This window comes from Sphaerodactylus townsendi, linkage group LG04 (assembly GCF_021028975.2).
Source record: "Sphaerodactylus townsendi isolate TG3544 linkage group LG04, MPM_Stown_v2.3, whole genome shotgun sequence".
Classification (NCBI taxonomy): Eukaryota; Metazoa; Chordata; class Lepidosauria; order Squamata; family Sphaerodactylidae; genus Sphaerodactylus; species Sphaerodactylus townsendi.
Window position 1 is genome coordinate 31,979,407 of NC_059428.1, and position 16,546 is coordinate 31,995,952.

General features: G+C 44.3%; 1 protein-coding gene across 2 annotated transcripts in view; it reads left to right on the top strand.

The window, feature by feature from the left end:
* MTUS2 (microtubule associated scaffold protein 2) overlaps positions 1–16,546 on the top strand; it is a 347,703-nt gene that overhangs the window by 321,094 nt on the left and 10,063 nt on the right. For both annotated transcript variants that reach the window (XM_048495114.1, XM_048495115.1), the window contains 3 exons: positions 9,504–9,718; positions 10,899–11,004; positions 15,581–15,654. In XM_048495114.1, the coding sequence (XP_048351071.1) occupies positions 9,504–9,718; positions 10,899–11,004; positions 15,581–15,654 (395 nt within the window). The remainder of the gene's footprint in view (positions 1–9,503; positions 9,719–10,898; positions 11,005–15,580; positions 15,655–16,546) is intronic.

The following is a 16,546-nucleotide window of genomic DNA, read 5'->3' on the forward strand; positions in this document are numbered from 1 at the left end:
GAAACATGAAGGTTTTGGAGAGAAGAATGTTCTGAAGGCCTGCAAGAGAAAGGGAGAGAAGGTACAAGTGAGGAGAAGTGACTGAGAGAAGGCAGAGGGATTAGTGGGGAGAGGAGTTAAATCATTTGTTGCTTGACTCAAATCATAATTGTAATTGACTTGCTATGTGCAAAATGCTAGTATGTACAGTCATAGCACACCAACACAACTACCTTGGCTATAAATTTTGCACATGGTTAAATTTCACACGAACCAGCTGTAAGTCCAGCTTCTTGGCACATGTAGTAGTATATAGTACATTCTTTTTTTCCCATCAGCATCCCTCTTTGATCCAGTTTTAGGTGCCAAGTACAAACATTTTTATTTGCCCAGGTACTTGGGTAATGGATGTGTTCTGTTTATTCTTATATCCTTCATGCTCTCCAGGTTATTTTTTTTCTTGTTCTACTGATACTTTTAAAATCTGTCTTGAGAAAAATCTGCATTGAGATAATTAACTGATTAAATTTTATGTTTTTAATACTGTTTCATATTTAGAGGAAAAAAATATGTTCCTTCTCCAAAGAAACCACTTGAGGCAGCTTTCAAATTAAAATGTGATAAAATGGCCTTCTCTGCAGAAGTCATCTATAACATTTTCAGAACAGCAATGAAACCTTTCTTCCTTGCACTTCTGCACTTCATTTTCCCACACTGAGGTTCAAAATGTTTCATTTACCTTTGAATCTGTCATTTCTGAAAACCCTTGTTGTTCTGCCCCCTAAGTGAATCTGTTTGAGGTGTCCTGTACTTGGCTAGGACAGAATGGGGGAGACACAAGCCAGGTTCAACTGTCTTACAATGGGTTTATTACTTGAGAGAAACAAGACCCTAACTCCTCCCTTGGGTCTATCTAAGTCAGAGTACTTGCTTGTCTTGAGCAGGTTTGAAGCTGTAGACTGTGTCTTCTCTTGTGTCTTGCTTCCTTTCAGTTCTTTCAGTCTTTTTCTAGTTCTAACTGCTGCTAAACTTGACTTGTACTCTATGGACCACCATATAATCATATGGACGTCACGAATATTCCAGTATCCAACTACCCTTATCACCTCTGTCAGACTAACTGGCTAGAACTAAAACAGGGGATTTCTGGGTAAAGAAAGGAAACTGCCTATTGGGAAATGTCTTAAAGGGACAGGGGCTAACTGAAATAACCTCCCTTGGAAGACTTAACAAAGAACTAAAATCATTCTAACTATGGGGAAACTAAAGCTTAATGGGGAAATAACAAAAGCCACTGTAGGGGCATGATGTTTTCTGCTGAAACATTTCCAAGCTGACTTCCCTGACAGTGTGGTCGTATTTAAAAAAGTTTTATCTTTCCCACCAAAAAGCCTGGCTTGAAAATATCCTACATGACTTGTGTGGAAAGGGCCCTCATTAAAATTAACAGAGGTTTTAAAACAGCCCAGTTAAAATTTTATCATTGCTTGTATCATTTTATGTCTCCACTTTCAGTAGCAAGCTTTTAATGCCATGCACTGCCTTGGGGCATTTTAATGGGAAGGCAACCAATAAATATTTTTAAATGCCGGGATAAATAGAAGAGTTGCAGATCTAGATCCTGGTCCAGGGGACTGTGGTTTTTTTCCGTGAAGAATGCCTTGTTAGAAGCAATACCAAGTGAGGCAGCTTTGCGGGAGCAAATGCCTCTCCAAATGACCAGGTCTCTCTGGTCCTCCAGTAGGTCTCTCTGGTCCTCCATTGATGGACCATTACTGGAGTGGCAGCTGGTAAATGAGCAAACAAGTTTTTGTGTTATTTCCATAACAACATGCTTGTGAACCAGAGCCTGCTGTCTCAGAACTTTCTCTGCTTGTTCCGTTTTTTCTTGTAATGGTGTCTCTATCGATTGTTAAATTTTATGGTCGGATAGTTTTTGCTCCTGACATTTTGGTCACATCCATGGCTGGCATCTTCAGAGGTATGTCAGTGAGAGAAACACATCTCACGGTGACATACCTCTGAAGAGGCCAGCCATAGATGCAGGTGAAACATTAGGAGTAAAACCTACCAGACCATGGCCACACAGCCAGGAAAACCCACAACAACCTGATGATTCCAGCCATGAAAGCCTTCTGTATTTCTGGCACTCTTGTGCCTGCTTTTTTTTTTTCTGTTTTCTCAATTATATGAGTTAATCTTCCTATAGAGAACAGATCATTATTGCTGTGTCAATGAAAGCAAAGAAAATTCTCCTCCAAGAGGGGGGTTCTGTCAGTGTTGTAGCCTTACTGATTATTCATAAAAGGGGCCACTAGGAACTTCTCATGCCAGTGCAGCAAATGAAAGCTGTAGGTGTGTGCATGATCGGTGCTCTCATGGCAGTCCCATCCACTTAATAGGTTATGCGTATACATGACAACCCATGGTTGTATAAGAATATTTCATCCTCAGAACATTTCATCCATTGAAGCAAAAGTCAGTATATAATTGACTATATACAGCAGTATATAAATGCTGCTGTAAGGTTCAACCTGGTAAGGAAGTTCCATTGTTCATTGGACTAAGTCCCTGATTGGCAACTAAATTGGCAAATAGTGAGTCAGTCTGGTCTTCAACAACAGGTAAGGGGGCCACATACCCTCTTTTACACCACCTCCCAAGCTGTCTGTGTTATGGGAGGGGCATTTTTGCCGTTCCTGGAGGGGAGGTAGTATATTATGTACTCTCCATGTTTGCACATCTTCCTTATAATTGCAGGGAGAGGGGGATGGGGATTGAGCTGGGGTTCAGTACAGAATTGTGCCCTGAGTATGCATTCCCTCATCTAATGTGCTTCTGGAAGCCAACGTGGTGCAGTGGTTAAGAGCAGGTGGATTCTAAACTGGAGAACCGGATTTGGTGCCCTACTCCTCCACCTGAGTGGCAGAGGTTTATCTGGTGAAGCATATGCGTTTCTGCACTACTACATTCCTGCTACACTACTACATTCCTGCTGGGTGGCCTCAGGCTAGTCCCAGTTCTTCGGAACTCTCTCAGCCCCACCTACCTCACAAGATGTCTGTTGTGGTGTGAGGAAGGGAAAGGAGCTTATAAGCCACCTTGAGTCTCCTTACAGAAAAGAAAGGTGGGGTATAAATCCAAACTCCTCCTACTCTTCTTCTTCTCCTTCTCCTTCTTCTTCTTTGTTTGTTTGTTTGTTTGTTTGTTTGTTTGTTTGTTTGTTTGTTTGTTTGTTTGTTTGTTTGTTTGTTTGTTTGTTTGTTTGTTTGTTTGTTTGTTTGTTTGTTTGTTTGTTTGCAAATCTTTTATCCCACATTTACCATCTCAGAGGAACAGAGGTAACGTTCCACTGGTGACATTTAGCTTTTCCCTGTTATAAGCAAAATCTCATTTTGAGCGGCTCCATCCATAGGTCAAGTGCAAAGGGAAATTGCATCAGCTCGTGCTAGGAAAACGTATGATGGGGAGTGCCTAGAGAAGGCTGTCAGTCCAGTAAATGTTGTTTTATATGGAAGTCACATTTGACCCGAAAGCCAGAAGTGAGATATGCAACGGGAATAAAAGAAGTTTCTTGGCACCATGTTGATAGGCTACTGACTGTGTTTTCTTATTCTGATAGCCATGTGAGCCTTGGGTGGATTTTCCTGTTGCTGTTGAAATCTTTATGTGCACTTTAGGAGACTTGAGCTTGCTCCTGTCTAAAGTATAACTTGATTTTTTTTATTCTTGTGGCTTCATTAAGCTCTTGAGTGGTGTTGCTTTGGAACTTACTGCCCTTTGCAGCTAGCAAATATGAAGATGGTAAAGGGTATAAGGCTATACTGGTTATTGGCAATATTTTTTCATAACATAGAACTGGGGAAGGGAAGAATGTAGCTTGATCTCAACAGATCTTGGAGGGTGAGCAGGGTCAGTACTTGTAAGGGAGGCCACCAAGGAAGACTCTGCAGAGGAAGGAAAACCACCTCTGCTTGCTTCTCACTTGTCTTGGAAGCCTCTTGCTGGGGGTTGCCATAAGTCAGCTGTGACTTGACAGCATTTTACACAAGTATAGAACTGAGACAGGCATTTTATTCACAAATAAAAGCTGCATGAAAAGTGTGTCATGATTAGTTTATTTGCAGATGTATAATAATCTCGACTATTCTCTTGATTGAAGCTGATGCCAATCTTACTAAGTTTTGGGAAATTTGTTTTTACAATTTAACCTAAGTGTCTGAGAATACTAATAACATGTCATGCCACTGCCTTATGCTGGTCACCTCTGGGAAGCACATGACAACATACCACGTACATTAAAAAATTGCCTACTTATCAGGAGGAATCTAGATAAGTTCTGGTCCAAACTGTTGGGTTGTATCCGCATTCCCTGGCCCAAACTGGCCAACGCGCTCTGCCAGCAGCAGTTGTGTTCTAGAGCAGGCTGACCAGACGTCCCGCTTTTGGCAGGACAGTCCCGTCTTCAAACAATTTGTCCTGCGTCCCGCGGGTTATTTAAATTGTCCCGATTTTTGGGAGGCTGCCGCACTGCCTTCTGGGGCGCAAGGCAGTGCGGCAGCCTCCCGGATACGTGGCCGCAGGAGCACGGCCTTCTGGGGCTTGCTGTTTCCCGCCCTGTGACAGGGCAGGAAACGGCAGCGCCCCAGAAGGCAGTGCAGTCCTGCGGCTGCGCGTGCACAGCCGTCTACCCCCCGTCCCGGTTTACAAAGGTGACCATCTGGTCACCTTATTCTAGAGATGCCCTGAAAAAAAGCTCTGTTAGGGACATTCATTGAGGGAACCTGTTGTGGGGCACCATTAAAGAAATGTGCCCCACCTCCTATGCCTCACCCCTTGTTGCCCCACAGCTGTGTCTAAGCTAGTCCTCTCACTGCCCAGCCCTACACTGGCAAGCCCCCGCCCTGCCTGGATCCTTGCAGCAGGCTTAGGGTGCTTTGCAGAATCAACAATGGGAGCTGCCCTGTGGTTTGCCATTGGCAGCTGCCTCTGTCTCTTCAATGCCATCTTCTGGGGCTGCCACCCCCCACCAGCCAGCCCTGTTTTCCCCTAGCCCCTGTTGCCAGCGTTAAGGAGAAGCTGCCTCAGCAAGCTCCAAGCCAGAACCGCATTTCCTCTCCTGTGTTGGGGCGAAGCTGAAGATCCCCGTGTTGCTGCCATCCCTTGAAGCATCCAGCCGGCCTCCAAAGCTCCAGCGGGCCTGCTATGGTACCACTGAAGCCTCCCATTTGCCACCATGCTGCCTGAACATGCCCAATCAAACCCAAAGTCCAAGGTCATCTGGGAAGAGGGCCGAAGAAGAGGAAGTCCCACCCCTGGTTGGCTTTTTATGGCCTGGCTCTCTACAACCCCACCCCCAGCCCACCTGACACAGCCCAGACACTCCACACCAGCCCAGCTTCTAGCAGCTTTTCTCTCTGAGCACCCTGCATCCAGCAGAGAGGCTGCCTTCACGTCCCTCTGCCCCTGGACAGCAATGGCGGCAAGTCCTGCCCTGCACTTTCTGACCTCAGTGCCATGTTCAAGTCACCCTTCTTCATGGGCTCTGGTTTTCGTACATCACTTCTACGTTATTCCATCCTGTGCCAGTCTCATTAGAGAGACTGTTGCAAGACAGGGTACATTATGGTATCAATTTAAAGCTTGAGCGGTTTTCAATTATAATGAATCCCCAGATCCAAGTATAAGCTTGTTTTTATGGGGATTCCAATAGTTTTACACTACAGTGGAAGCTAACATGGAATGCAACTTGGAGCACTCATGCCCTTTATTGAAACCCACAGGAATCTGTGGGGAAAAGACGAAAGGAAACACATTACTGTTCTCTTTGATGGATCAAGATTTGCTGCGGGTTCCAGTTTTGCAAGGTTATCTTCCCTGCCCAGAATTAAAGTGCAGAACCATTGAGAATTGTAGGATTTTCAAAAGTTGGAAACTGCATCAGTTAGGGTTTATACCTCCGAGGCTCAAACATTTTTGCATCATTTGGATGGTGACTGGATGAGAATGTTTTATTGCATTATTTATTCATGCAACTACCTCAAAGATTACCTTCTCTGTGTTGAGAACTGTACGTTAAAAACGCAAGAGGAAATCAGTACTGTGTTCAGTTCTGGTCACCACATCTCATAAAGGATATCAAAGAGATGGAAAAAGTGCAGAGAAGGGCAATGAGGATGACTGAGGGATTGGAGCACCTTCCTTATGAGAAGAGGCTGCAGCGTTTGGGACTCTAGTTTGGAGATGAGACATCTAGTTTGGAGAGGAGAGGTGTTTGGAATATGCTGCCACAGGAGGTGGTGATGGCCACTAACCTGGATAGCTTTAAAAGGGGCTTGGACAGATTTATGGAGGAGAAGTCGATTTATGGCTACCAATCTTGATCCTCTTTGATCTGAGATTGCAAATGCCTTAACAGACCAGGTGATCGGGAGCAACAGCCGCAGAAGGCCATTGCTTTCACCTCCTGCATGTGAGCTCCCAAGGGCACCTGGTGGGCCACTGCGAGTAGCAGAGAGCTGGACTAGATGGACTCTGGTCTGATCCAGCTGGCTTGTTCTTATGTTCTTATCTGAAGGGGGATATGATTGAAGTCTATAAAATTATGCATGGGGTAGAAAATGTTGACAGAGACATTTTTATCTTTCTCACAATACTAAAATCTTGAGCGACTGCACTCAAGGAATGGTGAGCTCACCTGCTGCCCTTCCCTATTGCCACACTTGAGGTAGTAGGACTGAATAGTGTGGTATGTTGGCAAAGATCATGCTTAAATCTCAAACAGAGATGAAATAAAGCATGAAGTGTAGTGTGGTGTAGTGGTTAAGAGCAGGTGGATTCTAATCTGGAGAACCGGGTTTGATTCCCCATTCCTGCACCTGAGTAGCAGAGGTTTATCTGGTGAACCAGATTTGCTTCCCCACTTCTACATTCCTGCTGGGTGACCTTGGGCTAGTCACAGTTCTTCAGAACTCTCTCAGCCCTACCTGTTTCACAAGGTGTCTGATGTGGGGAGAGGAAGGTAAAAGGATCTTATAAGCCATCTTGAGTCTCCTTACAGGAGAGAAAGGTGGGGTTTAAATCCAAACTCTTCTTCTTCTTAAGTGGTGTAGAAACTACTATTCTGTTTAAAAATATCCTATTCTGGAGCACGCTTACTGTGTTAAGAAGTTATGCAGGGGTGTAGGTTACGGTCACTATTTCTTTACCAATGCAACTTTCTGACTATTACATTACAATCAAATTTTATTTACCTGTGCAAAAAGTTTGTTGGAATCATCCCATTTTGCATAGTTTGCGGAAAACCAGAAGTGTGGGAGCCTTCCTAATTTCATCAGGATGGCCATTTTGTAACATGGAGGCCTCAACAAAGAATCCATGAATGCAGAAAGTTGTCAATTTTGCCCACTTGCAGGATGGTTCTTGCAGACTATCACTACTCTAGCCCTCGTAAGTGGATCAATGAGAGGATTCCTTCTGTAACTATTCTCCTGAGTCATGACATTATCCTCTATCTGACATGTCAAATACTGCTTTTCCTACCCCTCCCTCTAAAGGGTCACGAGGAAACATTGATACAACGGCAAGGCATCTGTTTCCTCTCTAATAATTTTCCTAACTTTAAATTTCCTGTTTAATCATTCTCAAGCCGAGGGTTTTCGTTTTGGGGTGGTTGTTTTTTAAAGTAGGAAGCTCTGATTTCCATTTGGCATTTACAAGCTTCATTCCACTTTTGTTTCAGATACCAAAGTGGAAACAGAATATCTTTGTATCAGGTATTTGTAGGGTTCGGGGTGATAGAATCTACAAACATAGTTGACCTCCTGATTTGGTCATATTGCTGAATCAGCCAATCCCAGCCAATCTGAGCATAGTCAATCATAAGAGGTGAAAGTAGGCCACCAATTTATAACTTGGCTAATAGGTGGCACCAATGTATAGCTTGGCTAATAGGTATAAAGTGCCACCAATTTATAGCTTGGCTAAAAGGTGCCACCAATTTATAACTTGGCTAATAGGTGGCACCAGAATTGGGTCGGGAGTTGAGTTAGTGGATGGTTAAAATACAGTCTTGCCATGAGTCTTGGCAGGGTTAAAGGTGAACACTAGTGGTTTTCCATGGGTTTGAGGCACAATCTAACAGAATGGTATGACATCAAAAAGACATTACACTGCCCTGACTCAAAATACTGTTGCAGTCAACCTATACCTATTACCAAAGAGTGGAGAAAGCTAACAAAGGGGCAGATAAAATGCCTGATAGCTATCAGCCCTAGAGGGACCATAGGCAATTCTTGGACAAGCAGCAATTCTTATGCAATTCTGAATGCAGCAGTTTCATCATCATTATTTACTACTGTGAATCCAAAATCTGTGGACATCACAGATTGCAACTTTTCAATTTCTCGCTGCTCTTGCAGTTTCCTGTGCCCCTCCTGGATGAGATTTTATGACTATGTTGATGGTTCAAGTCCTGTCCCAGGTTTTTTGATATGGCACCCAGTGTGGCAGTGGCATAGCGCCAAGGGGACAGGGGGGGTGCATGACGCACTGGGTGCACACTGGTGCAGGGGCATGGCAGGGGCGTTCCAGGGCATTCTGGGGGTGTGGCAGGAGCGCACGGGTGCCCCAGGTGCAGTTCCCTTCCTTCATCCGGCCCTGCAGTGTGGTGGTGGTGATATCCTGTTCTTCTAATGCTTTTCAGTGCATGGTTCTTAATCATTCTTACCTCAGTGTTTATCTCCAAATCCCTAAGTAGCCTAAGCTGACAGAAGGAGAATGATCTTCACAAGATAAAATAGTTGGCATCACGGCTAATCTTATATTTCCTACAATCCACATGCAAATGTGAAACATTAAATGGCTATGTTGCCCTTTGATCAGCTGGGTTAGTCTTCTGAGCTCCTAACATTTGCTATTGGACCTTTCTGTACAATTTTGAAATGGCAGTGAAGAGAACTTGATTGCCACTGCAGTGTTTTTTGGATATTTTGAGCTCGCCTCCTTCCACACTGACTGAGCCAACCTAGCAGCAACCATCTCTTCCTCAGGCATGTGAACACAATCCTCACACACAGCGGCATGCCTTGAAGTTGCGTGTGAAGGTCCGTGGATTGGGGTTCCAACCTGGCATTAGAAGAGAACTAGCAAAGACCATCATCTCAGATTCCTTCCTAAAACTGAAGAGGCAACATTAAACGTTTGCTGCCTTTGGAACATTTGAAAACCACTGTTCTGTGCCAGCGTATGGGCACATTTCCTGCAGTTCAGGCCTTGTGACCCACTAACCTAAATGCAAATCCACTAGCTGTATTTTGTGTCCAGTTTGAGGCTTAAAAACCCCCTCTGTGTTTGCAATGCCAGGCAGGCTATAATAAGTAGAAGAAATGTAGCGTGAGACTCTAGCAGATGGCCCATATGTGGCCGATGAGCTGCCTTCAACTTGAGGGGTCTGAAAAGGTTCAGGCCACCTCAAGTTAAAACTCAAACAGTGAACTGAAATGTGGTGGCTCTTTTCTCTGCAGCCCTCAGTGCAGCGAAGTACGAGAAATTACAAAAAGAGAAGGAGGAGCTGGAAAGGAGGTTTGAGGATGAACTGAAGAAACTTGGCTGGCAACAACGTGAAGAGCTCCAAGTACTGGAAGAGCGGCTGCAGCTGCAATATAGCGCTGAAATAGACCGTCTACAAGAGGAACACCGGACCCAGACTGTCAGGCTGAAGACTCAACACCAAGGACAGGTCAGTCACAAAAGCATCAGCGTTGGAGTTGTTCTGAACCACGCAGGATATGGTAGAGACCCAGCACTGTCCCATAAGGCTAGCATCAAAGGGACGCTTGAATATGATGGAAATATAGTTCTAGTGGGCAAAACATGACTTGCTTGTTCCTGCTCTCCTTCTCTGTGTGCCCAGTCAGTGTGCAGAGGGGTCATGGCGTACAGGACTTGTGTTTGGCCTAAAAGTCACATACAATTGTCTTTCTTGTGATTGCCTCGCTGCACAGTTAGCAAATAATATATAATTGATTTTGTATGGTGTTTTTAATTTGTACATGGTTGCTTATATGGGTTAGATTGCAATAGGTTGCTTATATGGTTATAATTGCAATAGGTTGCTTATATGGGTTAGATTGCACTTGGCTTTCCTATCATCGCTTGTGGGCAGGTGGGCCTCACTTTTTCCCATCCCTGCCAATGGGAAGCCAAACTAAACTATCTGTTTTGCCACTAGTCAAGTTCTAGATTCCCCTTGACCCAACTCTGATCGTCTCATAGTAAAGTGGTAGTGTAAACTGATTGCTGCCCCAAGCTACCACTTGTAACAGCACCCTAGGCACTAAGAGAGCGGGCACACACCTAAGCCCTTCAGGAGATCCTGGCAGGCTTACTCTAGCTGCTACCTCTGAGGGAATATTGATAGCTCTGTGAGGAGATATCACTTTTCCCTCCAAAACTGACTGCTCTTATCAGACTGGATTGGGCCCTCTTGAATGACTCCTTGGAGAGCCAGCGTGGTGTAGTGGTTAAGAGCAGGGGCACTCTAATCTGGAGGAACCGGGTTTCATTCTGTGCTCTGCCACTTGAGTTGTGGAGGCTTATCTGGTGAACTAGATTAGCTTGTGCATGCCAGCTGGGTGACCTTGAGCTAGTCTCGGCTCTCTCAGCCCTGCCCACCTCAATAACAAAATAACCAAAGGATCCCCAAGTGTTTTTCTTGTACCGACATTGAGAAGGAGAGTAGAAGGGGGGGGGGGGTCTGGCCAAAGTAAACTCACTAACCCACCAACATACCAGAGGCTAGGTCAGAAGGGTTTGAGGGCTTTCCTGGGCACGTTGCTATCTCGTTGCTAAGAGAGCTCTTTGGAGGGGGGTTCCTCCTTTTAGCTTATATAACAGCACAGGTTTTGTCATTTGAACAGGTGGAAGACATTACAGCAACTCAGGAAGCCACCATGTTAGAGATGGAAAATAACCACACGGTTGCTATCGCAGGGCTTCAGAACGAATATGAATGCCGCGTTCAAGGTAAATTCTGCAATGTTTACCAAGAGTGAGTTGCACCAGTGCTGAGCCAACATTAAAACAGAAAAGCAACAATAGGCCAGGCAAGTGACCCACATGGAACAGGTTTGCACTGCTTCTGGTCATGAATATGTCTGGCTCTATAAAAGCTATCCTGACAAGTGGTGGCTCTCTCGGTTTGTTGACAGAGTTTTTACAGCTGAAAGGTCCTTTTAGGGAGAGATGAGAGGCATCAAACTGGGGACTTTCTTCAAAACATGAGTGTGACCTCTGAGCGGCAGTCTCTCCCATAGCAGGCTAGAGCCATAAAAGGTTCTGTGGTACCTCCGTGGTCTGTTGTGGCCTGACCTGACATAGGCAACCAGCAACTTTCCTGCTAGAGAACACCATCTCAGTTAAGACCCCTTCCACACATGCAGAATAATGCAGTTTCAATCCACTTTCAATGCACTTTGCAGCTGGATTTTACTGTGCGAAATAGCAAAATCCACTTGTAGAAAGTGGATTGAAAGTGCATTATTCTGCATGCCCGGAAGGGGCCTACGTTAAGTAGGGCCAAGTTAAAAACAACAGAGGAGAGCCATTGAAGGATCCCTGAGAAGCAGATCTGACAGGATTAAGCCGTAGCAGAAGATACAGTGATTCAGAAATGGTTTTGCAAAAGGAGGAGTGGTTTAAGATTCAAAACATTTGAACTTGTACTGAAATTCATTAGAAACATGCGCATCTGTTTCCCTTACAGGCGTAAGAAAATCAATTCCTATTGAGAAAATGTTTGTTAAACTATCTGGTGATTAAAATGTGTTAGGCAGAGTTTATATTAAAGCTAACAAATGATGTTCCGAATAATCTACTCAACATACAGTCAAACTCTGTCATCAGTTTTACTTCATTACTGTTTCTTTCATAAGCAAACCCCATCGGCATCCCAGCTTAAGTTACTTCCGTACTTTGTTTGTTTGATTTATAACCCACATCTCCTCCTCAATGAAGGACTTGGAGTGGTTTACAACACACACAACGTAGCAGTGTAAGATAGTAAAATCTATAATTACTAATGAATACAATGAAAACAAATTCTAATTAAAATTCTACTGGTCATCTACTGGACAGCCAGCCAGCTCGCTCATTCTCTTGTTACAATTAAATGCTGCACAAAACAAGGCAGCCTTCTGAATCCTATGGAACCCAAGTAGGTCCCGTATCCTGCAGAACCCTAGTAGATGCCTAGTAGATCCCAAACCTCCTTGGGGAACTGGTTCCAGAGGGCAGGGCTACCATGAAGGCCCTTGTCCTAGTGTACAACAAGCCTGCTGATGAATACCAAAGCAGGTACAGAGGTCATATCAGGAGAGACAGCACCAAAGATATGAAGGTCCTAGACCGTTTAGGGCTTTATACTTCACAACTAATCCCTTGAATTGGCACAGGGATCTGACTGGAAGCCAGGGCTGCTTCTGCAAGAGTGAAGTTATATGAGCCAGCTAGGAAGACCTAGTCAGCAATTTAGCTGCTGTGTTCTAGATCAATTGCATTTTGGAAGAATTTCAAGGGCAGCCCTTCATAAAGTGTGCTACAGTAATGTAACCTGGAGTTGACTGTTATATGGATCACAGTGGCAAGGTCCAAACAAGAGAACCAAATGGGAACCAAATAGGGAACCAAATGGTACGCTCAGTTGCCAAATAAATGCAAATATTTACAGATGAAAATCCAGTATGCTTATAGATGCTTAGCTCTGACTATAGCAGTGGAATGTCAAGCAGAGTTACTCGCCTCTAAACCCACTGACTTCTAGGAGAGTGCATTGCAAGAGTCTATGCAGGTCTAGACTGCCCTCTTGTGGATAGACATGGTATTGCACTGCCTGATTCGCAAGTCAATTTTTATTTATGGAGGCATTGTTTGCAGCAATTAGTTGAGTTATTAAATTTTAACATCATCTGATTAATAACTCTGCAGGTTATTAAGCCACAGATCACTTCAGGGTCAGCTGAAATTTCATCCCACTAATAAAAATGATGGAAGAACAGCAACCACCCCTATAACTTATTCAGAGCTCCGTTGACATCTTCTGCCCAAATCATTGAATATTCATTTCTAGTGGTCTGAGCAGCAGGGGAGGAATTTTGTATTTCTAATTAAAACATATTCAAAATAATAATTCTGTTTCCCCATCTGCTTATTAGAAAGAAACATTTATCCTATTTATATGAGCATTTAAACCCTTAAATTCATATGTACCCTTAAAATTCATGAAGCAGTAAGCTCATATAGAACATGAGGACTTTGTGCCTAATCTGCAGAATGTTTGTCTGACCTTCGGCTATTAATGGCCAAGTTCCTGTCGGCAAAGCTAAATCATGAGGGTACAAAGGAGAACTGTAGCATGTGAGTTCTTTGTTCAGATCAGGTGCAGGCACAAGCTTAAAATAGTGAGCGTATCGTGCTTTGTAGTGCTCAGAGTGTTTTACAAACAATATTTCAGTAGGGAAAGTAGGGGAATTGTGTAGGGGAATTCAGTAGGGGAATTGTGGTTCAGTGGGAGAGTATGTAATTGGTGTAGAGGAAGCCCCAAGTTCAATCTCTGGCCTCTTTAGTTATATAGTCTAATACAGCAGGTGTTGGGAAAGGCCCTTCTGTAACTGAGGTCCTAGATATCCCCTGCTAGTGAGAATAGACTATATTGAGCTAGGGGGACCAATGTTGGAAGGCATGTTTGCCTCAGTAATCCTTAACAACAGCCCTGAAAGGTGAACCTGCATTGTAATTATGTCCATAAGAACATAAGAAAGAGCCTGCTGGATCAGACCAGAGTCCATCTAGTCCAGCACTCTGCTACTCGTAGTGGCCCACCAGATACCTTTGGGAGTTCACATGCAGGAGGTGAAAGCAATGGCCTTCTGCTGCTGTTGCTGCTCCTGAGCACCTGGTCTGCTAAGGCATTTGCAATCTCAGATCAAGGAGGATCAAGATTGGTAGCCATAGATCGACTTCTCCTCCATCAATCTGTCCAAGCCCTTTTTAAAGCTATCCAGGTAAGTGGCCATCCCCACCTCCTGTGGCAGCATATTCCAAACATGGGGAATACTGATTGAGATAATAGTGCTGCATTGTGTACCAACTGGAATTTCCAAAGCAGGCCCAAAAGAAGCCCTGTGTAGAGTGAGTTGCAGTAATCCAGTTTAGACATGACCCTTGCATGGATCACTGTGGCGAGGTCAGTCTGGGATACATAGGATGCCAATAGCCCTGGCTGGCAACCTCAATCAAAATAAAAAATACTGATCTTGAGAGACCCATGATCTGACTCCGTTATGAGGCAGCTTCATGCATTCATGCTCAACTGGAAATGGCCACATGAAAGTCTTGATCCACTTTGAATGCACTTTAGTGATCATTTGCAAGTAGATCTTTCTGTTTTATATAGTAAAATCTAATTGCAAAGTGTATTGAAAGTGGACTGGAACTTTATTATTCAGCGTGTGTGAAAGGTATCCCTGCCCTGTGCTTTGTATCACAGTGATGTTGTCTAAACTGGCCTATCACCCCTACTTTCCAGAAAAATTTCTGGCTCTCGTTCAGCCAAAATATCCAGTCCTGTTGCACGCAGTAGGGTTTTTCCTCCTGTTCCTGAGCAGCACCTCCAATCACGTCAGTTTGATCTGCCACAATGAAATGCTGCCATTTTTCTCACCCCACCCCGCCCCACCCCGTTCAACCTACAATAGCAGAAGTCGTTCAAGGTGACATGAAAAATTATAGCTGCTTCTCTAAGGTGTGTAAATGCAAAACAAGACCAAGATCCTGCTCCTTTTGATCTCTATTGATGAAGGAGGGGGGGGGGGGGTTAAGAGGTTTTGAGAGGCGAGAAACCCATAGCAACTGCCGCTGGCACTCAACCTGGCAGTTTCCCATGTTCTTGTGCTCTAGGCAGGCCCATTTCTCCAGCCAAGGAGTGTCTTGTGGTCAATATGTAAAGGCCACCTTAAATTGTTCCATTGTTCCATAGAACCAGCAGCTCGCATTGCAAAGTGAGGAAGTTTCTCCATGCTACTTCAAAGCCTATTGGGGGTGTATCAGAAGTGTCATGGAGAAAATCATTGAACGCACTGAGCAGAGTACACGTGTGACTTGCTGCATAGACAGCTATTTCAGGGCACAACTTACAGCACTCTTTATGTGTTGGTCATAATGTAAGTCCTGGCTTTTAACCTGATATGATGGCTCAGCAGGTATAGGGCATGACAGTTGATGCATGGCATGGGTCAGGTGACTCAGAGCCAGAGGCTTGTGGCATGGCTAGAAAGGGGTGGGGACCCACAGGTGGGCTTGTGCTCTCACCTGGCTCTCCTCCACTGTGCTGCTTCCTGTTCCTCGGCTTAGCGCAGGAGATGCAAAGCTATTCTAAACACAGTCTGTGGGAGGTGCACTGAAGTGGCATATGCTAGACTCATGGCACACCTGTCAGTAATATTGCACACCATTATAAGGGCATGAATTGTGCACCATACAGCCAGTTTTAAATTACTCAGCAGAGTAATATTTTAAATGTGCTTTTCCCTCTCCCTCCCTGCAGAACTGAAATCATCCCATGAAGCGGAAAAGAGAGAGCTAGAAGAAAATTTTGAGAGGCTGCGCCTGACACTCCAGGTTAGGAGTTCCATTTCTTATAAAACCTGACAATTTGTCACAAAGATTTGATCATTATAACGTTCCTCTAGAGAAACAGAATCTTTCCAGCTAATTCGAGAGCCAAAGCACTGCTTAGCGGTCGGTAGCTTTGCAGAAGAGCAGTCTTAGTCTGGCATTCCAGCTACTGTGATGTGTCAGTTACGTAACTCACTTGGTTGCTCCTGTTATGAACCCTTCACCTGGCTGCTTTTTTATTTTTATTCATACCTCAGCATTAAATGATGGCCTAGTGAGGATCCAGTCCCCAAAAGCTGGTGCTAGAATAAAAATGTGTTAGTCTTAAAAGTACCCCTGGACTCCACGTTCTTTGTTTGCTTCTGCAGGTCTGTTCTCAACAGCTTTTAAATAAGTAAGTTTATTGGGAATTAAGGATAATTTTGGGCCCTTCAAAGCAGTTCCTTACTATTTTATTTTTCTGTAACTGTCACTCTCTGAAGTGATGCAGGTGTGTGGTTAAGAGCCAGCGCGGTGTAGTGGTTAAGAGCAGGTGCACTCTAATCTGGAGAACTGGGTTTGATTCCCCGCTCTGCCACTTGAGCTGTGGAGACTTATCTGGTGAACTGGATTAGCTTGTGCACTCCAACACATGCCAGATGGGTGACCTTGGACTAGTCACAGTTCTTCAGAGCTCTCCCATCCCCACCCACCTCACAGGGTGTTTGTAGGGGGAGGGAGGTAAAGGAGATTGTAAGCCCCTTTGAGTTCTCCTTACAGGAACGAAAGGGGGATATAAATCCAATCTTTCTTCTTCTTCTTGGTTGGTTGGTTGGTTGGTTGGTTTCTGGCAGGATGCATGCTTGGCTTGAAAAGCTGTGTAGAAATTAAATTAAAAAATGAATACTGGGTTCTG